We start from the raw sequence: 25,163 nt of genomic DNA on the forward strand, positions 1-25,163 counted from the left end.
TTTTTTTTTAATTATTTCTATTTATTCCTTTCTATTTTTATACTGTTATGGAGTTATGGTCTCTTCAAACAATTAAGAGCCACCTTAAATCTTGCAAATGGTCCAAGTGCAAAATGCATTCAACTATCTTTTCTAACTTCAAGACACACCGTTGGTTTTTTTTAATTAATTGCACTTTAGCACCTGAAGTATCAAAGCTGTGAAATCAAGAGATCTAGGATCTAGATCTAGCAAACATGGTGACAAAACACTCACCTGACTGCACTAGATCCCTGCAGAAGGTGGAAGTAAACATAGATAGACAGATTGGGGTTATATCAGTCAATATATAACAAGAAGATCCTTCAACTTATAAGATAGGAGTTAAAAACCAAGAACAAGATAGAACAGAACCATATAGGTAAATATATTTAAGAAAAGAGACAGAGTGAAAAGTTAATGGAAAAGTACAAATGAAGGAATGTTGGTTTTATTGCAGTCTTTCTTAGATTACTTCCACAAATGTGTGCTTTGACACTAATGCCATAATTACTATTTTCTGATAGACAGAGAAATGCAAAATTTATGAAGACACGTTTGCATTAGCCTGTTGTTTCTGTTTTGATTTTTGTTTGCAGATTCTTTTTACGATTACTTTCTGGCTACTGCTTAGGCAACACCTCACTGAACAGAAAGCACTTCAGCTAAAAGAAGCTACTTTATCTGAGGTCAAAGTTGGAAGCGAAGAAGGTGAAAAAGGTAAGGCTACATCCATTTTACTGGAGTCCTTCAGTCACAATAGAAGTTCAAGTTACTGCGTTTCTTAATGCAGAAATCGATTAGAAAGATCACAGAATCACAGTATCTTAGGAGTCGGAAGTGATCTCTGGAAATCATTGAGCCCAACCCCAATGCTAAAACAAGTTCCCTACAGTAGGTAATAGAGGCAGGTGTCAGATGGGTCTTGAATATCACCATAGAAGGAGACGTCATCATCTCTCTCAGCAGTCTGTTCCAATGCTCTCTCGCAGTAAAGTTCTTTTTCATGTTTGTATACTAAGTTACCTGTTACTAGCTAAGCACAGTATTACAAAATCTATGTGTAACTATCTCTCAACAGATATAAAACTAAAGCAGTTTTGAACTTCAGAAAATCAAATAAAATAAGAATTCTGTTTACTGTTGAACTGCAAAATACAAAAGGTAAATGCAATGACTCATTTGAAAAATGCTGTGGAACTTTCCAAGAATCAGTTTATTGCTATGTCCCAAATTTGAACTAGCAGACAAATTGTTGTAGGAATTTAATTACAGGAGAATAAAAGTTTACATAAGAAAAGGTAATTGCTAAATTTCTTGTGAGCTGAGCTTGTGTGTAAACACATGCAAAATAAGAAATTAAACTACAGATTTCAATGAGAAAATAAGCATGTATATTTTCCTGTTATCCAGATACTTGTTCATGTGTGCCTGCTCAAGGGTGAACACCTACCCTGCCCTCCACAAGCATCCCAGGCTGAGTAACTGGGAAATCCTGACCCCTTCACAAGGCAAAAGCAACTTGGTTTTCTGCAGTAATTTAGGTATAGTAGAAGCAGCAAGAAAAGGGGCAGTTTCTGAAAGAAAAAAAAGCAAAAGGCAGTGTTAGTACAGCACGTATATTTTTTAAGCTTGTTTGGTTTTATGTTAATGCTTTTTTTTGCTTGTGGTTTTTGAAGGAAGCCACAGTATTCTCTTAAGGACATTTATCCCTTTAAACTCAAGAAGAGAGGTTTTCTGGTGGTGCTAGTGGTTTCTTTGTTTTCCAGTTTAAAATGTCTCTTGCCTGGGTTTCTGCTACGGACAGTGTTTTGACTGATACCCATTATACAATCCTTAGGCTCTCACTTTCTGCCTGCATATCAGACAAAGTGAGAAGTGGTGTCTAGGTGTAGACCAGTATGCTGTATGGCTCTAAGAGTAGGTTGGGGCTCATATGATGTTGAAATGCTTTCCTTTGCTTGGAGGCTTGATGATGAATCAGAAATAGAGTCTGTTGTGAATATTGTGTATAAGTTTCTGTGTTGTGTGTAGAGGATCTACTTTCCATCCATTTCAATTCTTACTAAGGTCCCTAAGGTAGAGGTCAAATGCAACTCTGTGTATTTGCAGAAGAGGGAGAGTTGCAAGAGGGAGAAGTGGCAGAAGAAGAGGAGGAGCATGAAGAGGAACAGGAAGATGATGATGAGGATGAACAGGATATTATGAAAGTTCTGGGGAAGCTGGTGATGGCTATGTTCATCAAGTATTGGATTTACGTCTGTGGAGGCATGTTCTTCTTTGTCAGCTTTGAGGGTAGAATTGTCATGTACAAAATCATCTATATGGTGTTATTCCTGTTCTGTGTGGCCCTCTATCAGGTAAGTGAGAACTGTTTGAACTGAATTTTGATCTTGAATGCAATGGTACTTTTACCTTTGTAGCAAAGCAGCTTGGATGTTATTATTAACAGCGTCTTTGTTCTTTAGATACAGCACAATAGTAAGAAGATTATTTGAAAGGGTTGATTCTCCTTTGAGTGACAGGCAAAGTGAATATAAATTAGGTGCTATAAGGTAATGCATCTGACCTACCTACTCTGTGAGACTGAACTGCACATTCCTGAGAACTGTGGAAACTTTATGGGAAAGTTTTGGACCTGTGCACAACCCTCATAATCAACAGTTTTTGTTATGGCTGGTTCACACAGCTTCCATACTCATGGAGCATGGAATCCCTCTCCTTCTGCACCTTCATTACCTAATGGCAGTGAAATAGAATGACAGTATCTATTCCTAGCCTTTATGTCTGTTTGTGTCCCAACAGACATTTTTACATAGAACTCTGTACTTGGTGGCATATGTACCAGAACTAAGAACTTTATCACCAAGATCCACGTCTGCTATTTACATCAAGCCAACAAGCAAGAGTAGTATTCTTAGTCTTTGTTTCCAGTACAGCTTTGTCAGTATTTTTACCACTGTTTGCCTTGAGCTTCTTTTAAATTCCTCAGTGTATGATTTTCAGGTGCACTACGAATGGTGGAGAAGGATTCTGAAATACTTTTGGATGTCAGTTGTTGTTTACACGATGCTGGTACTTATCTTCATCTACACATACCAGTTTGAGTCATTCCCTGGGTTGTGGAAAAATATGACAGGCCTGGATGAAAACAAGTAAGTGTTTTCATTTCATTTTTTTCCACTGTACTTCTGGTTCTGGTGTGTTCTGGAAGCACTCTTCCTTCTTGTAATGAAAAAACATCGTGAGACCATCCTTAGACATTGATGACTAAGCACTCAGCTCTGAAGCCATTGATTTATTGGAGCAGCAAAAGAGGAGAAAAAGGGTACGACAAAGGCTCTGAGAGTCATATTTTCCCCTATTGCTGCCAAGGTTTTCTTAGTGTTCCCACTGCAGCTCCAATACTTCTCACTACGTCTTTGACCATAGGAGCAAGATCCAGGGAGAGACAGGGCAGATTTGTAGGGTGCCTGGAGATGACGAAGATGGACCAGCATTCCTGCTAATGAGGAGGGCTGGGTTTCTTTCTCCTCATGATGTACTGAGAGTTCCTCAACAGGAGTTTATGTCAGAAATTATATACAATATGAGTGGACTTGTGATGCAGAACTTTCAGTCAGAGAAAATACACCTGGTTCCCGTAAAGAGAATTGCGGCAGGACTGATTCATTTGGTTCTGTCCATTTACAGTATCTTTCTACAATTACTAAAGCCCAGTGCAAAACATCTATATTGTAAAACTTTCTAGTTTTGAAGAATTGAAAGATCTGAAAGCATATAACATGTACCAGCCCTTATTTCCTCATTTATTATTAACTGATTTGTAGCACTGTGTCATGACAAGGAAAAGATTTTGGTGTGAACAAATGACTTAGTGGATTTATTTATTTTTTTCCAGACTAGCAGACCTTGGTTTAAAAAGATTTTCTGTGGCTGAGCTATTCACTCGCATCTTTATCCCCACCTCCTTCCTACTGGCGTGTATCTTACACCTTCACTATTTCCATGACCGTTTCCTACAGCTCACTGATTTAAAAGCTGTAACCAGCAAACAGGACAATACAATTTACAGGTAAAGAAATGCAGTTAATTGACCTATTCATTATCTGTATGAAGTCTTTCTGACTTTTTTGTAATGTTCACTTTTTGTTAGATGTTATTTGCTTTTGTTGTAACTACGTGAGTTAAAAAGAAAAGAGAAAAAAAATAAGCATCCCTTAGCAACCAGCACCTCACTAAATACGCTACAACCAAAGTATCTGTCTTCCCCCACTTTCCACTACTTGGCAAAGATTTCTCATTTGGAGATACATTTTCAAATACGCTGATACATATGCATTTAGCTTGTTGATTTTCACCTTTAATAGGTAGATGGTTAATTGCTATGTATGCCTTTTTGTAAGTCTTGTCAGTAATAGAAAATATGGCTTTTTAATTTCGATCACTTCTGGTTTTTATTGTCCTTTTTAAAGGCCAAATAGAGATCTTTGGCAAATACCACATACACTTTGAACAATCAAGCGTTTTTATAAAGCTGAGCTTCATAAATGGAGATATCCAAAGCCTGTGATCACTTTTTAGAGTCCCGGTCCTTGACTACAGTAGTGAGACTATACTCAGAGGTGTTCAGCATTCTCATCAAGAACTTCACTTCTGTTTTTTCATGATACTGGGACTCACTTTCTTCAGAATTTTACTATATTTAATTCTTAAATGTTCCCCTACATAAAAAATAAGTCCTAGGATCCTACTCCAGGAGTACAAGAGAGAGAAATGGTTTCTTATTAAAGTCTGTGTATCACCTCTTCTTTAATTCTTTCAAGAGGCAATCCATTTCGACATAATTTTAAAGTGTTTACCTGTACAGTGATGTGTAACTCAGCTGCACTTGTATGAATAAGGCTGAAATGGGCTTTTCCTCCACTATGATATTTGGGGAATTGTGTGACAGTGCAAAGTGACTGCACAAGCTCTGTGGTAGCCTAAACATTTTGCACTCTGTTGACTAATGTAGAAAGAGCTTCCAGCTCCTATCAGTAGTGATCCAATAGGCATAAAATGGAAAAAAAAAAAAAGAACTTAGATGGCCCCAGAACTTAGGTTGTCTCATCACAGCACTTCTTGCATGTGAAACCACTACTTGCAAATCTAATATGCATGAAAGATACCAAAAATTTTAGTCACTGTTCTCCAAGTGCTGGTGTGAAGAAAATCACTATAACTAATATTGTGCTGTTCTTGAGTGATGAAACACTAGTGTTAAAGTCACAGAATATTATCAGTGTTTTGTTGAGAGCAGAAAAAAAAGCAAAGATCAGTATAAAAAATTAATTTTGTTGGATATGGATTTTATCTGTAGTCAGTAATATTTTTGCCAGGAGTAAGTAAGTACCTCTGAGCGAGTTGAAAGTAGAGATCTGTCCCAATAAATGGGACAACATTTAGGATTTTAATTAAACAAAGTGGCAAGTAAAGAGGATTGATATGTATTTTTAATTCTTAAACATGGCATATATGCTACATTTGCCATTTTGCGATATTTCAGAATCACTGTTACCAGGTACATCATTTGACTTCTTCAAAAACGTTGAAAAGTTTGTCCAGTACCCAAATCAGGACGTTTTCTGCTTTGTACAACCACAAACACTGCTAGACAGATGAAAATTCATTTGTTTTCTCCTCTTTTCACATGATAAATCAATACTGATATGCAGACTTGTGTCTAAAGCTTCAGTTCTCCTTTCTGCTTTGAAAACACTAGCTTTGACTCAAAAACTAGCTTGCCTTCTGAAAGTGCTTTTATGTTCCTTCTGTTGCAAAAGAGAAAAAAAAAAAGAAAATTAAAGAAAATGAACTTTATGAATTGCAATGTAGTGGAGATAAAGGTTATGAGACTGGTTAATTTCTATGGTACGATGCTCCATTAGAATTACCTTTAAAGAAAAATAAGTAATTAATGGAAATAAGCAGAAGGAAAAGATCTGTTTTTAAAAATGGGCTGACTTATCTGTAGCTTTCTTGAGTTGATGCAGTGGAGGTCCTGGAAAAGAGCACTCAGGTCTATCTGAAGCAGCATACAGTCTAAATGACGGAGTATTGTATTTGCAGTCTTCCTAGACTTTTCACTGCATGGTATGCATTAAACTTTCAGACTGTGTTCTGTTAGGACAGTGTGTCTCTTGGTAATCAGGAAAGTGTGCTCATTCCTATTTAACAGTTTCCTTTTCTCTCTCTCTAATTCATTTACCACTATCATCTTACGCATTCCTGTGCTTTCATCTCCCACCTCATAGCCATGCCAAAGTCAATGGCCGTGTTTATCTAATAATAAATAGGTGGGTACTTCAAACTTTCCTTTTCTTTAAAAAAGATATACTATGCTTTATTCTTAGTTACTTCTTAGTTGCCTTCAAGTAAAATATGTTCTTGCTGCACCATAATGTGAAGTAAGCAGGGAGAGAATATTGTTCGGGTATTATAATCTTCTAAAGCTGATGAAGCAGCTAATGCATTTCTCCCCCATATTTGTTTGCTGTGAGTTCATCTCCAGTTGGGATTCTTCTCTAAAACTTTGGCCGTGTCTCAACACAGGATTAATTGGTGCTATTTGAAATTGGCTGCAGACAATAGACTTGGTTGAGGAGGCTCGTTTACCTACCCTTTGTCTGTGCATGGAATGATGCATGCCTGCATGTGCACGCATTCAAACTCACACAAATGCTCATCCTTGTCCACCTCACTAGCACTTCAGAAAGGGATTTTTGGGGTTAAGTTAATTCAATGTGCAATATGTGTTTATTTTCAGGAAAAATATTAGTATGTACTCATGCACATCCAGTAAGCTGAAACCACTGCATGCTATGGCTGTTAATTTGTAGACCAAGTTGGGCGCTACAGGATCCAAACTATAAAAGTTAATGTTGTTACAGTAACTATCCTTTTATATCTTGCAAACAATTCCATAAAGGAGATATCTTTTAAAATATTTGGCTAGATTAAATGTGGTCTTTAGTATAATCAGCTTCGATAACTGAAGAATTTATGTAATACTGCTAGCCTGAGGAAGACCATGTGGCAAGAAGGGTTGGAATTGGCGAGGGCAAGTGATCTGTTGGAAGCTGGCAAGCTGAAAGCAGGGGTGCCTAGCCAGGAGGCAAGATTGGGTGGGCTCTCAACTCTGGGGATTTGGCAGTGCAAGGCTGAGGGTTGGGCCTGTTGGCAGTCATAAGGGTCAACCACAGCCCACTGAGCTGCCAGCGGGCCCACAGCAGTGAGACATATCTGAGGCAAAGCAGAGTGCTAGGGTCAGAGAGGTGTGGACACTGATATGCCTGCAATGGCAATCCTTCATAGTGAAATCACTTTGATGCCTAATGCTAACTATAACAACCCTAGGAATAAATGAGGAGGTTTAGGAAGAAGATTTCAAGTAGACTCTCTAATAGTGGGTAGGGCTTTTTATTTAGACTTAAATCTCCTGAGCACACTGTCCTGGCTATACTGATGTCATTGATTGACATACTGGAAATTAAGCTCCTACTGAAGCTTCAGATATATATTGCATGTATCTACCTCTATAACCCCATCACCTCCTGGATATGAATGGGAGTTATATGAATAAGAGAAGGATTAGTCTTCCCATACAAAATCCTGTAGGATTCCTGTGTTTCCATTGAGGTAAGTTAGTGAGACCTTGATTTACACCAGTGTGAATGTAGATTTTTCCATCACAACAGTCAATTGAGAAGACATTTCATTAAAATGCAATTGCACCAGTGCAAAATTGGTCTTGTTACAGGAATGCTTTCATTTCATTGAATATCACCTTTAAATTGGGCTCTGATGAATATTATTAGTTGGGGATCTCCATAGCATTGAAACTGAACTGAAAATTCATTTTCTCTTCTTTATATATTACTCTTCTGTAAGGACACTAGAGTTTTAGATAAGTATGCAAAGATAGATTATATCATTTTAGGGAATATTAGTTTTTAGTCCTTCTTATTGAGATTTGGATATCTTTTCTTGTATATATATTATCTATGAAAACAAAGTATATTGACTTTTTATTTTCTGTAGCTGAATATATTGTTGAGAATAAAACATTTTCAGATTAATGGACCCTCAGGTTGATAGTCTAGGTCACAATACTGGATTTTTGTAGTTGTTGTCATGGATATACTTAATCGGTGAGAATTTTTCATGCTTAACTGTTTCAATAAGCTTCTAAAGCTTTATTTTCTTCTTTTTGGCTACCAGTATGTTGTTACTTCTTCAGTGTTGCTTAGTCTAATTTCTATGGCTTATCTCTCATTTGAGCTACTGAAATCTCCGACATCCAAAAAGGGCACCTCCCAAATACTGTAATAATAACTCTGCTTGTTGAACTTTCTCATTAACTGCTAAGTCTGTGCTCTTATTTTTTTAACAATCAGATGGCTAAATCTAGATTTTAGTATTCTTGAGCTGTAAAACCCCTTAGTTACAATTGGCAGAATTTCCAGTCTGTATGGTAATATGCCAGAATTTCACATCATGAAAAACAGAGCCCTGAGATAATAGCGTAAAATATTAAACTTACTGTTGTGGAGGAACAGTCCAACAGGTGTTTGTAAATATGCTGAATATAGCAATTTCAATATAGCATAACTAAACATTAAGTGATCTTATCATATAACTACACACCTGCCAAAGAGAGATTTTACTGCAAGTCCTATTTAAAGTGACTATGGCAGTAAATGCTCAGAAAAGCACATAGAATGAAGGAACTAGGAAAAACAGAAACTGTTTTCTGCAAACACAGGAAGTGAGTCCCAACAACCCAATTGGAGGAAAAACAAAACAGGCAAATAAACAAAAAAAACATGTACAGAAACTGAAGACTTCCATCTGAATATATTAGATGATGTCTCTTTTGTTAGAAAAGGTAAAAGAAATTCTGCATAAATCTCACAAGAGTTGGCACCATGGTGATTAGAAATAGCATTTCTATGTTAGAGCAATTGTATGTTGATTTTGTACTCTGAAAATTACTAATAGACTTAGCATAAAACAGTTATAAATTTAAGAAAAACTCTGAGATGTAGAAAAGAGAGAGAATGAATGTCTCTAGAAAAGAAAGATATGTTAAAGATGTGATATCTTTGGCCAAAGCCAAGGAATTTTTTTGCTTCTATTTGTTTGTAAACTTAGCTGTAAGAATACAAGAATACTTGCAAATTCTTTGGATTCCCTTAGATCTCTTCAGTCTTTCAATTGGAAGAAAGTGAAAATGTATTTACAGTAATCCACCCAATACTTGTAATGATTCAGCCTCATTATGAATGGCATTGGACAGCTCTGACCATGTTTAGCACTGGTGTAAATAGGTTGTCCCCTTTCCATCTGTGCTTCAGCTCCATATTTCTTATAGAAGTGCCCAGTGAATGTCATGATGGCATGCTCTTGGCATCAGAAAGTTCTGCAGATGGACTATGAGAATGCTTTATTACTTGTGGTTTAGCATGACATATTTGTCTATTGCCTTCTTCTGTAACCCCTCTGTTCTCATCTCCCTTTTTCTTTCTGTTCCAATTATTTTGAGCAGCCTCAAGAAAAAATTACCAAACCACCAAAATGAGTAAGTCCCCTGTGAAGTCATGAAATGTTTACTCTTAAGCAATGTCATTTCATGCTTCTACATCTTAAACTCTGACCATTTTCTCCAGTGGGGAAAATGTCAAGTTTAAGTGTCAGTACCACTCATTACTAACTAACCTTTAGTATCTGAGTGAAAAGTAATTACTAATATATTCCAACTCAATTTGCAGTGTGTGTTTGAAGAAAGTACCAGAATCATTAACTTTTCCACTTCTAAGGCATTTTCCATGAACAGTTTATTTATTTTTTCTAATTATACACCTTGAAAAAGAACAAGACTGCAATGTCATTGCTGCTTAATTTGCTGAGATGTTATTATTTACCAACAGATTGGTGCATCAAGATGGAAGCCTGCCTGACATAACTATGATGAATTTAACAGCCAGCAGTGAAAAGGAAGAGGATAAAATGCTGAAAGAGGCTGGTGAGAAAAGAAAGGAAGAGCCAGATGGGGAGGGAGGGAAAGGGAGGGCTGAAAAAGGAAAAGAAGAAGAGGAAGATGAGGAGAAGGAAGATGATGATGCAGACGATGAGTCAGAGGAAGAAGAAACTACAGGTAAGCTCCACGGTTTACAGATTTTGTTTGCCTTTAGCCTTAGATTGTTCACGCTTGTCATGCTTGGTCATCTCTGCTCACTTCAGTTGTCACCTTTTCCTTCTGATTCTACATATAATCTTTGTAAAACATCCTGAACTGAGCAGATGGCTCCTTGTCAATTATTCAATAAGCTACAGTATGTTCTAGGGAAAAATCATACTGATGGAACTGAAGTATATCATAGGATTCTGGGGGAATGAAAACCAAAATACCCCTTTTTCAGGACAAAATTCTTCTAAGTGTTCTAGGTTGTGTTAATAGTCACCACAAACGTTAAGATTTCCTTTACAGTGAAATCTCTTTAAAATAAAGATAATATAAACGCATATTTAATCTCTGACACCATATGCTTTCAAGACAATTCACTTCAGAAGTTCCAAATGGCTTTTGCTTCATTATTCATGTGCACATTAATGTCATGGTTTTCACTTCTGAATATGGAATGTGTAATTGATGCCAGATGAACATAAAAGCACTTAAGGGCAGAAATTGGTAATGCTGATATTGTCATCATTGACAGTGCTAGCATGAACTCCTAGCATGAATTATTCCATGTCTCTGCTAGGAATATGAGCCATGAGTGAAAACGAGGGAGAGGCATTTAACACCCAAGGACTCTGTACTGTCTGGAAATCACCCTATCACAGATTTAGTTGTTTATGTCAATTTTTATAGGACTGTGATACAAAAATAGAGACAGGGTCTTTGTCAAAGCAAAATGTCATTGTATTTGGTTTAGCTGCCCTATGGGAACTCAGCTGCATCTATTTCTCTTTCCTGGCTGGGACATCTTCCCTCACAGAGATGTTCATGGGACCTGGAAACCTTTCTTGGCCAGCTCTCATACAGTTTCCAAGGACTGATGAGTTTGTTGCACTCTGGCCATCCCCACATGCTGAAAGGGCTGAGAATGGAGGCCAACTGCTGAAGGTTACCCTGTACAGTCACATGCAAGCAGGGTAGTGGGATCTGCAGCTTTCTCACTGGGGCCCCCTCTGCACTGTAATGTGTGGGGCTTGGCAATAACATGACATGCTGCTTGCCAGTGTGTGATCCATCTTTAAGCTGCACATGCATTTATTTCTACCAAAAAGTTACATCACTGTTAAATGGCCATGTGGGTGAGTTTTATCAGTATTTTAACGTGTTCATGTGTACAGACTTTGTTATACAATTTTTCAATGAGTAGAATCAGGTCTGTGCACATTGTGCCTCGGCATGGTAGACAGAGCTCACTACAGGACCTTACTTGCCCTATTCCACTTCACTGGAACTGTCTGGATATACCTTGTATAGTAGTAACACTACAAATTAAAATAAATGCAGTGAAAGTATGAGAGAGAGCATCAAAAATTCTATAATTCTAATTCTACAGATATTTTCCTAAGATATTCTCATCATGCTCATGAGAGCAATCATGTTAATTTAGACCTCTATTGCTTGCTTAATTTGTGAAGTCTAATTACACAATCATGCAGTGTACATCACTCAGTATTTTTATTAATTGTGCCCCCCCAATTAATTAATTGGGGAAAAAAAAAAAAAAGAGAAGATAAAATCTCTAATTTGCTTCTCAAGTATTCCAAAAATCAGCTTTTCAACAATATGCTTTTTCACACAAATATGAACAGAATAACAATCCTGTTTGCCTTATATACAAAAATAATCAGATAAATTGAAATAAGTGCATACAGAAGCTGCTTACTCCTTTGCATTTTTAATAGGTTAGATGGCGACATGTTTTGGAGCCAATTTGAGATGTTTCTATTCCTGATATTGGTTGTAAGAGTGTTCTCATAGTGTGCAAAATCCTTCCTAATTTACAAAATGCTTCTGAAATCCCTAATACAGTGTGAAGACTCTTTATGTTAATATGTATGAGGCTTATGGAACAGTTTTCTAGCCAGACACCACCAGTGTTTTTGAAATGGGGAAGTTAATGTGAGTTAGAACAGAGAGCACCATAGCTGAGTGGATCTCAGCCATGTTTTGTCTTAGTTAACCACTGAGCCATACTGTTTATCTCTTTTGTGTCTTATTCTAAGGCTTAGAAGAGCAGAAGTAGAAAGCTTGTTGTTCCCTGTTGGAGTTTTTTTTTTTCACAAAGACGTTTTGTTTTTCTCCTCCAAATGGTTCTGCTTGAAAATCTCTGTAGACCTAAGAAACAAGTGGCATCTGGTGATTGACCGTCTCACAGTGCTGTTTTTGAAATTCCTGGAGTACTTTCATAAGATGCAAGTCTTTGTGTGGTGGCTTTTGGAGCTGCATATCATCAAAATCGTCTCCTCTTATATCATCTGGGTCACAGTAAAAGAGGCAAGTAAACACCTGCTGTCAAAATCTAACCAGTGGTGGAGGTTTGTCAACATTTGCTGCATGGTGACATATCCAAGCATAGGGAGAGACCATGTGAGAGACCTCACTGAAGCTGTGGCATTCCCTTCCCCACACAAGTAGAATCTGGCCATCAGCTAGGGATGGAAGATGTAGAAGATTGGGAAGGAGCAATTAGGAAAATTACTTAAATCAGATCTCAAGCTGAAGAAACAGTGATGGGAACTGCATCTTAAGAAAAAAAGGAGCACCACCATTAGCTGTGCCTTAGGTGTGGGCAATGTGAGTTCTTCACCTGACACAGCCATTTTTGAACAGAGTAGTAGGACCCAAGTCCTTAAATAGCAAAATCAAAATTCTTTTACTCACATCTTTGGGGAAAAAAAAATGTCACGTGTTTGAAGATGAGTTCCACATATCTGTATCATCTTTGTTTCATATGAACTAAAGCAGGGTCAACATCTGGTCCCTTTCACTTGACTTCTGTTGTTTCTGGGATGGATATATAGTGCTGTGGGTCTAAGAGAATTCATACTCTGTGTGAGATAACATTCTTGCTAAAATATTAATTTTCCCTTCTTCACTTACCGCATTGTGTCTGTGTTATTGTGAATATTGTGAAAATGTGGTGATTTTTCCAGGATTTTTCTCATTTTCTCTGTCTCTTTGTTTTGAATGATTTTATTTTAATTACTATGAAAAAAGTCAGACTCTCTCAGTTCTCTCATTACTTCATGTAATTTCTTTCCACCATGTTTTTGTGTTTTCAGGTGTCTCTGTTTAACTTTGTGTTTTTAATTGCTTGGGCTCTTGCTTTGCCATATGCTCAGTTTCGCCCATTGGCATCAAGTATCTGCACTGTCTGGACATGTGTGATTATTGTCTGCAAAATGTTGTACCAGCTCACATCTATTGATCCCAGCACTTTTTCCAGTAACTGTACATTGGTGAGTACAAATGTACATTAAAAAGTTTGATTGCTGCTTTCTTCAATGAAGAAGAGCAAAAGGAAGCATATCAACTATTGAAAATCAAAGTTCTCCTGTTATGTTGTTGTTGATTATCATTCCAGTTCCAAGCTGCCTTAAACAGATTTTTTATAAACCATTGCAATTTCTTTTTAGCCTAGAGAAAATGAAACAAAGGTTGATTTAGAAGAACTCAAAACGTCAGTCCTCTACAGCGGTCCAGTTGATCCTGCAGAATGGGTTGGATTGAGAAAGTCTTATCCCCTACTTTTATACTTAAGGGTAACTTCTTTAATAATCTGTATAGAGATATTTTCTTATTTGTCTTTGAACTATATCATCTGTCACACATACACACACACAATTAATGAAAGCCACTGACATTAGGGAATTACCGTCGGGAAGAAACAACAGAAATGCGTTTTGTTGACATAGGACACTTCCAGATGGGGTTCAGTACCAATTAAGATATCTGCATGTAGAAGTTATGGCTTTCTGACTCTATTGTCTGTTAAATGCACTCCAAGAAATGTAATATTTAAGAGCCCAAAGTAATGAAGAGGTGCATAGCTTTCAGTTACCAAAGGATTGATGGGTCTAATTGGAGTAATTGCCTCAAGTAACAGTGTGTATGTTATGAGCTGTTAATCTTTTCAAGTGCTTATTCCTTATAGCCACAGCTTAGAAACCATAATGAGTTAAGGTAATAATTCATTCAGACATTAGTTGGTTTTTTTTCTTTTTCTCTTTAGTTAATGCGTAAGAGCAATATTTTATTATTCCTATCTTGATTAAAAAACAGTGCAATAAAAATGTATCATTTCCCAGGGGAAACTTTGCCCGTCACTTCTTGATTTAAGGGATCTCCAGTCTTGTATACACAATTTAAAGTAGTCAGAAATCTGCTGACTGAACAACAACAGGCTTTGATCTAACACTGGATTTATTCCTCATTTCTTTCCTTAGACCGTAAATTTGGTTTAAATTACAGAATTATACAGTGGCTTAGATTGGAAGGGACTTCAGAGCCCATCCATCCTCACCCCCTGCCATGGGCTGTCCTGCAGCAGCTCAGCTGCCCAGAGCACCATCCAACCTGGCCTTGAGCACCTCCAGGGATGGGGCACCACAACTTCTCTGGGTAGCTGTGACAGCGCCTCACCACCCTCTGAGTGAAGAATGTCTTCCTAACGTCTAACCTAAATCACACCTCTTTCAGTGTAAATCCATTGCCCCTTGTCCTTTCACTATCTACGTGAATAAAAAGTCTGTCTGCCTCTTGCTTGTAAGCTCTTTCCAAGTACTGGGAGGCCACAATGAGGTCTCCATGCAGCCTTCTCTTCCCCACGCTAAACAATCCCAACTCTCTCAACTTTTCATCATAGGAGAGCTGCTCCAACCTCTGATCATCTCTGTGGCTCTCCTCTGGACCCACTCCAAAGTCTCCATGTCCTTCTTGAGCTGGGGGTCCCAGGCCTGGACTCAGTGTTCCACATGAGGCCTCACAAGGGCAAAGTTGAGAGGGACAATGCCCTCCATCTCCCTGCTGGCCACCCTTCTTTTGATGCAGCCCAGGATTCTGCTGGCATTCTGGTCTATAAGAGCACACTGCTGGCTCATGTCCAGCTTTTCATCTACCAGAACCCCCAAGTTTTTCTCCACAGGGCTGCTCTCAGTGAGTTTTTCCAGTCTCTACTCATATCTGGGATAGCCTTGAGCCAAGTGCTGTCAGTGTAGTACATTTCTCTGTCCTCACTTAGACGCCTTTTGCAGCACCTCTTCCTCTCACTCCCTTAGGCATGCACTTCCATCAATTAAAAGTGTATTTGGGGAAGATCGGGCTGACACAAGATTTCTGCATGGAGGGTAAAGTTGCCAAGATGCTAGGTGCTTTATATCTATAAATAGATAACATTTTGTGATTTTGCACTATTCTAGAAAGGTTTTCAATGTCTTAGCAAGAAAAATATATCCTCTGTGTAGAGAAATTCAATTCAGGGCTAGACCTGAATTCCCCAACTTTTAAGTCTCACTGTGTTTCTGATATGCCTCCTTAATAATAAACATTCAAGATGTCCATGTTGAAGTAAGAAGCCTATCTGTTGTGGATTGTGTATATCTAAGAGCAAGAAGCCTAGGGAGGGCAAACAGAAATAAATTATTGTTAAAAATAAACAAACAAACAAATTAATTGAAAGTATCAGTGGTGCCTGTCTTAGGACAGCTGTGTCCCAAATATTTCTCTGTGAATAGAAATCCAGAGATTGCCTCTTCAGCTTTATTTGTGTTCTCCTTGAGAGGCTTTCTCTGGATTTTAAACAACTTTTAAAGCTGGTTAATATCCCTGATGTATTTGCAGAACTGAAGGTCTTTGTGGTTTTAGAAAGATAGTGTTTGGCATCTGAACTGCTGCAACTGAATTTGTGGATGCTTGTATCTCCTTCTTCATAGAAGCCACAAAATATGAGAGGGAAAATGGATAGGTCAATGCATTCTAACTTCTTCTCTACAATTTGTGTTCACTATAGTATTTTTTTTTAATGATGGGCTCATCTTCTGCATCTCAGTACAAAATCCAGCAAGTGATAGGAACCTCACTTTGTTACAATGTTAGTAGCTAAGAATAAGTTCCAGTGCATCTTGGAGAGCAAAAGCTCTCAGTGGTAATATCCATTTTAGTATTCTTTGATTTACGATTATCAGAAGGTTTTATAACTTCTTGTGGTTTTGTTTTTTATTTAGTATCCTTCTGATTGTATCTCCTGTAGAATAACTTACTGATGCTGGCTATTCTGGCTTTTGAAGTTACAATTTACCGTCATCAAGAGTACTACAGATGTCGAAATAACCTTACTGCACCTGTAACTAAAACTATTTTCCATGATATTACAAGAGCACATCTGGATGATGGACTGGTAAACTGTGTCAAGTATTTCATAAACTACTTCTTCTACAAGTTTGGTTTAGAGGTAAATTGCAATATGTTATTTTTTCTTGTACTGTCTTTCCAAACCTTTAGGTTATTTTTGTATACTACTTTGAACTGTACTTAACATCAGGATGCTTCTTAGTCATCACTTACGTCAGACCTTGCAATAGTTGCTACCTCTCTGCTAGTAGAGATTTTCAACTTGGATTTATTTTCATTTCTTTTCTTTTGCTACTTGTTTTTCATTGACTTAGCTTTCCATTTCTTAACCAAACAAATGATATGACGAGTGGGAGAAGGGATGGAACTGAGGCATATCCTCACGTGAACAAATGCACAGGAAATTACAAATCGCAGGAGCAAAAAGCAGAGGGTAGCAGGCCATTTTCTCCGTTTAAAGGTTTCTGGACTTCTTTTGTCTCCAGCTGCCCAAACATGTCCTCCTTTTTTATACAAGCTGCTGTAACTGCTAGCAATCTGCAGGAGCAAATAACAACAAAGGTTATTGTTGCTCTGTGCAGCAGATTTAAGACAAAGTTCTTTTTCCAAAGACCTTGACAGTAGATGAGAAACACTCAGAACATTAGGAAAGGCAGGTATAAATGAGTGAAATTATTTTTCTGAAGATTCATGACAAATCCTTAATATCTGGTACATGTCTTATTTTGTAGATGTTTGTCTGCCTTGCCAGCAGCAGTTTCCCAGATGGAGCTTAAGCTCAGCTATTGTATTCCTTCTAAATGCTTCACCCAGTCTTGCACCAAACATCATAAATGAACCTACCTTGAAGGCAAGCTATTGCTGAACAAGCATTTAAAAAAATATGTAAAATAACATGGATTCATTTCTGTTTTCCCACCTTTTCTGGGTGCACACAGATGCATGAAGTGCACTTTTAAAATTGTCTGTATAATAAACAAAATTATTTTTTCAAAATATTTTATGTCTATATGCAAAAAGCATATAGACCAACTACTATTTCAATGCACTCCAAATCTATTCATAAGAATATTTTTGACCTATGCATTAAACACTGCCACCCCCTTGCTCCTGATAAATAAAACAGCATGCTTATGATCAATCTGAGGATTAGGAATGAATGAAAGTTAGAATTAATCAGAATCACATGTAACCTCATCCTAATCTGAGGAGAAAGAAGATCTGAATAGGGAAGTATACTGATTAAGTGAGTCACTGTGAATGAAAACATGCTACATGGCACTGAGTGAAGGATCTGCTTTAAGTGGAGCCAGAAAACAGAAATGGTTTGGGATAAAGAGTCTTAAAAAGAATGGAGAACTAAACTTGCCTTATAGCAATTGGCTGGATTTGTCTATAGCCAAAAGAAGTTATATTGTCTAAATCCCTTTTCTTTTTGTCTGGCTCCCACATAAGGATACAGTTTAGTTGTTATTCTTAATGGTTCCTTTTCTTTCTTACATCTGTAAGTGCTATCAAAATATACAGCTGTGTAATATGTGCTTTACTTGACAACAATTAAACATTTCACATATAGGCTACTGTGGCAATGCTCTTTCCATTTTGTATGTGTGTATGTCTTGTAGGTGGCACTCAAAGAAGAGTACTGAAAATTTGGGGAGTTGCAGTACAGTGGGGGAGGTTGTGAGGTTGCTGCTATAGCTTGTTGGTTGGCAAAAATTCCTGCATCAGCCGCAGCATATGACCAAGCATACTGTTGAAATTCAGACTAGCATATCCTTTCTAAATCGACTAGTCATTAGGATGCAAATGATGCATATTTTTCTTTCTTTCTTTTCCAGACCTGTTTTCTGTTATCAGTGAATGTAATTGGTCAACGGATGGATTTTTATGCCATGATTCATGCCTTCTGGTTGATTGCTGTATTGTATCGACGTAGAAGAAAAGCTATTGCAGAGATCTGGCCAAAGTATTGCTGTTTTCTGGCATGCATCATTACATTCCAGTATTTCCTTTGTATTGGCATTCCACCTGCTCCTTGTAAAGGTATGGATGCTTACCTTTTATGGACAGTTGCTACTACTTGCTTTTACAGAAAAGTGCTAGAAAAATGATAAGTATTCAATAGTTTCCAAGAGAAAAGGATGAAGTAATCATTGTAAAGTACTGATTGCATTTTTATGTGCTTCTGTCATATAGACTATCCATGGAGAAGTGGTAATGCCAACTTCAACTCGAATATCATAAAGTGGTTATACTTTCCAGACTTCATTGTGAGACCAAACCCTGTCTTCCTTGTCTGTAAGTATTTTAGCACATAGTTGAAAAGTGTTTACGTGTCTTTTGCTTAAAACATCTGCAGAGTAATTTGAAGCTAGACTTTTATTTACTTTCCAGCAGCAAGATGTCATATTCTGTGGGAGATTGGATACAGTGTGGCATTTTGTGTAGCAGAAAAAGTCAATGGTTTAGTAATTTCTGCATCTGTTTTTCTGTATACAACTTTTAATAAATCAGTATAAAAAATTATGGATTACTTTCCCTTTTTAATTTATTTTTTCAGTAAAAATCATGAAAGATAGGATAAAAATCAAGTACATTAATAAATGTCAAATTGGTGTTAAATGCATTGAAAACAACAGTCTTGGATATTCAAAGAAAAGTCTGCTAACTACATTATGGTACATTGCCACCACTCCCTGCACCTCAGTTACTGACTGAATTTTTCCTTGCAACCACTGCTTTCTCCTAGATGATTTCATGTTGCTGCTGTGTGCATCCTTACAAAGGCAAACATTCGAGGATGAAAATAAAGCTGCTGTACGAATCATGGCTGGAGACAATGTGGAAATTTGTATGAATCTTGAAGCAGCATCTTTTAGCCAGCACAATCCTGTTCCAGACTTCATTCACTGCCGGTAAAACCTGAATCTTTAACACTTGGAAACTGCAGAGCTTCATTTTTATAATGTTGTCTAGTGTGAAAGTAGAAAGGTGAATGATATTAAGAGGGGGCAGAGCCTGAGACAGTCCATTCCTGCTGGTCTTCAAACAGCAGAGCCATTCTTGTGTGACCACTTCAGAAGAGATTAGTTCTGCGTTATGCTGGGCATAACATTAATTGAAGGTCTCTCTGAAAGCTTGATGCAGTGTTAAAAGAATATATAGAAAGAATAAAATTTGCTAGCTATTATTTCGTCAAATTAGGTTTTTGGAAATGCATGTTACCAGCAGATGTGTGAGTGTGAAATGAATAACAAAATTTGAAATACTGTCTAGTAAGAATCTCCCTGTTGCTGATATGCTTGTAGTTGTTGTCCCAGAGAGGTTTTGCCAATAAAATTAGTTCTCAAGATCAGTAAGATAATACTGCTGTTTCTGTTAGAAATGATTGCTAAGTGTATTTTGAAATAGCTTTAAAGAGGAAACAATGGAAATACATTCAGTTGATTCAACTTGTCCAAGAGATTTATAGCTGCTTCTGAGCATAGGATAAAGAGTTCTTCCCCTCAGTCTACATAGCAAACCCCATGCTCTAGACCCACTGACATAAACAGAGCAAGAAGTCATAACCTCTTTTCAAAATATGCCATCAAGTGGGGATGCTTTCCAAGAGACATCTGCCAAATAGAACTTGGTCATAACCTCCTTTCAAAATACTCCATTGAGTTGGGATACTTTCCAAGACACATCTGCCAAACAAGGCTTGGTTGAGAGGAACGAGTAGAAGGACTGGCTGCTTTTTTCTTATTGCCACTTTAGTGTTGTACACATTAGAAAAGATAATTCAGCAATTGCATCAGGCACTCTGGCATGCTTAATCACCTTGGTCACTGGCAAAGAACTTCACTGATGGTGTGGCTGATGGCAGAAAGAAATCTTATTTTCCCATCTTAATCTAGAAAAAAAACTTGTGAAAAAACTTCATTAACAGTGAGAGTATATTTGAAAAGTATCTTCAGAAAGGAAGCAGAGGCAAGAAAATAAGTGTTTTCTTTGGCATCTTTTCGAAGTTCCCTGGAATCTAGTTGGTATTTCTAGTCATCTGTAGAAGATATTCCCAAATGGCCAAGTAAGAAAAATTTGAAGTACAAAGGATATTCTTTGAAGATTTTGGATGGGAATCAAAGTCAGGTTTATAATGGAAAGCAAAGTCCAAGCTGAACTGGCCTGCTGCCTCTTCACAATTCTTTGGGTTAAGTTCTGTCTTTTGATTCATATTCATGGTATGCATCAAGCTGAAGCCATTGGTGGCTTCTTATGCATTCAAACACACCACTTGGCACGTGCTGGGAAAACGGACCTGTATATACATTATTAATGCTGTGCAACCGCTTAATTGGGAATCTGCAACTTGTGCTTAGGAGTTAATTATATTGTTGGTGGAAGACACAAAAACAATCACAAAAACCAAACACATGAAAATCTAAGGATCACATTTGTAGCGGTGAGCTGAGCAAATAACCTGTGATTACTTTATACTTGTTCCAGCTAAATACAGAAATCTGTGTAACTGTTTCATGTGATAGTTTTATGGTTCGTGAATAAGAAATGGAATGAAAAGAATAAGGCAAAGAAGGAAACAGAACAGTGACATGTTTTTTGTTTGAAAATTCCATCAAATATGTAGAGAACTCATTAATGACAGGAAAAGAAGAAATTCCTGTGTACGATATGCTTTCTTGTAGGTGCTGGGGCAGGTAAACCGTAACTTTTTGTTGATGTAGTTTGAAATGTCCACTTTCTGAAACTGTAATGGGAACGTACTTGTAGTACATGTAGATGGATATAAGAAGACCTTCCTCTATAGTACAAACTGCATAATAGCTCTTGTCTTCTTGATGGAATCTTTCCTTTAGTTTCCCTTTCAGTGTCTTCACTACAATATAGATTTTCCCAGACTTTCAGTTGTGTTAATAGTGAACTACTGTACTTGGATATGCAATCCTAGATGCCTAATTTACTTCAGAGAAGCATCAGAGAATGCCTGGGCAGTCTCTTAAAGTGACTTTGATTCTTTCATTAGAGATTGTAAATCTTTTAAGAGAAGGACTCTCATGCTCTGGAGAACCCACTGAAGATATACCTCAGAAATACATGTATCTGGCCTCTATCCAAGATAATTTGGAACATAAAGGGCTTTGTCTAAAAACATTTCTTTCACTTTGTTTCAGAAATTTCAGAATAGTCTTAATATTTGTAACATGGGCAACAACCTGGTTCAAAGCTTATCCAAGCAACTGAAATGAAAAATAGCATATATACAAAAGTCAGTCAGAAAGAACCAAACAAATAAGTGAAGGCGACATGGTTATGCTTCAAAAAATAGTTCTTAGTATTTGTTTGCTTTCTAAGAAGCCCAGTGTAAATTTCCTGCTAAGGAAAAGTTGCGCTTGCGAACAGAAGCAACCTTTTGGTGTGTCTGTTCTCTCAAGAAGATGCCAGTTGGTCACTGTTCTAATAGGCGTGGCTAAAAAAACTTTTAACTGCAACATAAACAGTTGCAAGAAAAGGTCAAATTTCCAAATGTTTAATTTTCTTATTTCTGGAGAAATAACTGCGCACAACGATAAATAACCGTCTATGGAAGAGATTTCCTGAAATTTTTCTTGTCTTTCCACCCCCACATTTCTCAGGGGATATATGTTTAATCTCGAGGGAGAGTACAACTGGAGGTCTATGAAACAGAAATAAAAATGAAGGATAGTAGTAGGAGCTTTTAAAATGAAACAGAATTTAAAGCAACTTCATTGAGGATAATCCTTTCCCACAGTCTCTAATGCCAGAAAATTCTCATTTCATTTCCCAAGTAGTTTTCTAATGTTCTCCTAGACATTGACAGGGAAATAATTTGGGATTGTAATTTATTTTTTGCCTCCTGAGACCAGAAATTGTATTAACAGTCAGTCATTGAACTGTACCCCTTGGGAACCATCATCAGGTGAGTCAGAAGAAGTCTCTCGAAGGCAGCTGTAATGCCATTCTTGGAACTAGAGTACTAACTTGAGTTGGTGGGAGAGTATCTGCGAATCATCATTACAGGCTTCCCATCTTATTTGTATAAAGCAAATAAACATTTTGTTGCTTATAAAATTGCTTTAAATAACACTGCTTAGGATTTAGGGATTTTTAAAGCAAATAGAATCACAAAGGAAGGACTTCACTGGTAAGAAAAAGAGAATATCAGCTCTGTGAGAAGGTATGACAAAAACAGTAGGGATTAAGTCCCATGGGATCCATCCACAACACTAAATTCAAAGAAGTCAGTTAAAATAAGGGAGCTAATTTTAGGAAACTTCAATGTATCTATTGGAAAATCACTGAACTTAACTTATGAAGACCAAAATAGAGCTACAGAGGGGACGGAGGCTTGGTGAGAAATCAGCAACGTTAGGATTTGAAGGGAAACATTTTGAGTCACACTGTGTGTGAAACGTGTAAGGAATCACAGGTAGGAAAGAGTGAAGGGAAGAAACTAGGGAGTAGAGGTGAAGAGACAGCTAGCGATGGATGTAAATGTACAGGAATAACATGCCTGAAGAAGATAGTAAGGGTAGTCATTAGAGGAAGGCTGTGGGAAGAGCCTTGGGGTTATATGGAGGTGGTGAGCCACACTCAGAGCAAAACAAGAGACTGCTAAGGGAAGGCACTGATATAACATTACAACGGCTTCTCCAGCAAGAGGAAGCACAAAATCATTTCATCAGTGTTTTCTTTAAACTTTAGCATTCCTTTCCTAAACTTCAAGGTGCTGACCACATGACAAAGACCTTTCCTCAAAAGGATTATCAGCATCAGTGCCTTGGGATACTTGCAGGCAGATGTCTGAACACTAGGCTGGCCACAGCCAAACGTGTCATTGAGGTCATTAGGAACTCAGCTATACTTAGAGCACTCTCTATGCAAGATGCTGGATTGCATTGCAGATAAATAATCCCTGTGGAAATAAAATACTGAAGTGATCATGATAAGACTAATAAAACTGTATTAAATAAAATAGATCATTGAATACAGACAGCCATCAGAGGCTATGATAGATTGGTAGACATACCTTTATTCCCCATCTTAAAGCACTTGACTCAACCTATAACACTGTAAATAATTAAAGAAAATTAGGAAGATGTTTGGAAAAAGACAAATAAAGGAGTACGAGGGTATTACAATTGAAATAAGTGTGATTTGAGTAATACTTCAATGTACCTGTGATTATTCAGGTGTAGTTCCTTCAACTCTGTTCATTGTGACTTTGTGCTTGGGCCAGCAAAGAGTTATCTCAGATGTTCTGTGAAATTCATTTTTAGGTGTGCCCTGAATGATTTCTTCTAACGTCTTCTTGTAAGATGCCAACTTGAAAGTCAAATCTTGAGAGTCATTTGTGTCATTGAGATAGCTTGAAATTGTGTATTTTCAAAAATGAGAAAGATTTACACTTCTAAGAACCATATCATGCAGTTGTATTGCCTCCTTTTTGAGAAGCTTTTCTTTTCATACCATTTTTTTCGATGTACTGATGTCCAAAACTATTATATTTAATGTATATTTTTAAAATTAGAAGAACTGTTTTATTTGATATTTTAAATCACTACTAATAACATAACAAATTATTAAGGACATAGTGAAGAAAATGGCTAAGTTATTGTCACACACTTTTCATATTATCTCTAGTTTCTGTAAATTTTAATCTGAGAGCAGTATATGCTGTTACAATATGATGACTCAACCAAATGCAATATGAATATGCTTAGATGCAACCAGCTCCAGTTTTCTTTTAAGAATCAGAATTCATTTTTGTTGAAGAGTATTAAAATATTCTTGTTTAACCAAAAATCAGTTTGATCAATTTGCTTTGGTCAATTCATTTCCATTTGGGGATTTTCTTGAAAGATATTGATGCACTTTTTCAATTGGAAGAACTGCAATTTCAGTAAGGTGGTTCATAAGCAACCAACATGTAAATGATTATTATTAAAGAAACACCAAATATCAAGTCTTTTTTTTTTTTCCTGAAGAAACAGTAAGAGCCCCATTTTGAGTGATATTAAATTAGTGATATTCTGTTCAACTGATATCTTGTGCATCTTTATTTACCTAATGTGTATAAATTATTTGTTAATTTTTTATCGCCTTAAACCCAGCAGCGTTTTTAAAGCCATGACATTTTTAGACTTCACAGGCAGCAGTCCATAAAATTATTTAATGGCTGTGGGAAATAAACATAGAGGAGCTTTCTCATTACCTTTCATTAAATGACTCTCTGGTTAGCTTCGGCAAGCTGCATGTGTATAAAGGTAGGACTATAAATACATACTCCTAGAAAGTTCTGAGTCTAAGAACATCAAGCAGCAGGGGCCTTTTTATGTGGCCTCATCCACTGCAGTTAGTTCATTTACTCCTTACATGGTTTGGCTCAGGTATATGTGTACTCCCATGGTGCCTTCTCCCTGCCTGGTTTCCTGACAAATCTAGTCTCATAGCCTCGGTGAACAGACCCTGAACACACAGTGCATCTGGAATCAAAATGCCAAATGAGGAAAAACCATTAATTAAATGGTTTTGCAGTGTTTAGCTATATGTAGCATTTGGTATTGCCTTTGCCAGAGGTTCTTATTTGGAAGCTTACTGAGTCAATATTAAATCAAGATTTCGAAGACTGAAAATACCAAGTTGTTTCTCACTCTTTCTTAATTGTGCACCAGGCTGATTTCAGATAGATCTGTCTCGCAGCTTCCTGGCA

General features: G+C 37.2%; 1 protein-coding gene across 12 annotated transcripts in view; it reads left to right on the forward strand.

Annotated features, from left to right (window-relative positions):
- Positions 1-25,163, forward strand: part of PIEZO2 (piezo type mechanosensitive ion channel component 2) — a 289,987-nt gene that overhangs the window by 208,137 nt on the left and 56,687 nt on the right. For 9 of the 12 annotated variants that reach the window (XR_008211266.1, XM_052704103.1, XM_052704097.1 and 6 more), the window contains 13 exons: positions 618-738; positions 2,131-2,378; positions 3,025-3,173; positions 3,920-4,093; positions 6,315-6,356; positions 9,990-10,216; positions 12,414-12,574; positions 13,363-13,539; positions 13,717-13,842; positions 16,329-16,529; positions 18,271-18,475; positions 18,629-18,730; positions 19,182-19,347. Coding sequence is in view for 11 of the 12 variants with exons in the window: in XM_052704103.1 (XP_052560063.1) it covers positions 618-738; positions 2,131-2,378; positions 3,025-3,173; positions 3,920-4,093; positions 6,315-6,356; positions 9,990-10,216; positions 12,414-12,574; positions 13,363-13,539; positions 13,717-13,842; positions 16,329-16,529; positions 18,271-18,475; positions 18,629-18,730; positions 19,182-19,347 (2,099 nt within the window). In the remaining variant the exon portion in view is untranslated. Of the gene's footprint in view, positions 1-617; positions 739-2,130; positions 2,379-3,024; positions 3,174-3,919; positions 4,094-6,314; positions 6,357-9,607; positions 9,641-9,989; positions 10,217-12,413; positions 12,575-13,362; positions 13,540-13,716; positions 13,843-16,328; positions 16,530-18,270; positions 18,476-18,628; positions 18,731-19,181; positions 19,348-25,163 lie in introns of all 12 variants that reach the window. The other 3 variants (XM_052704100.1, XM_052704104.1, XM_052704107.1) reach the window with 2 other exon arrangements.

The sequence above is a fragment of the Tympanuchus pallidicinctus genome, unplaced genomic scaffold, assembly GCF_026119805.1.
Source record: "Tympanuchus pallidicinctus isolate F22 unplaced genomic scaffold, pur_lepc_1.0 scaffold5, whole genome shotgun sequence".
NCBI classification, from domain to species: Eukaryota; Metazoa; Chordata; class Aves; order Galliformes; family Phasianidae; genus Tympanuchus; species Tympanuchus pallidicinctus.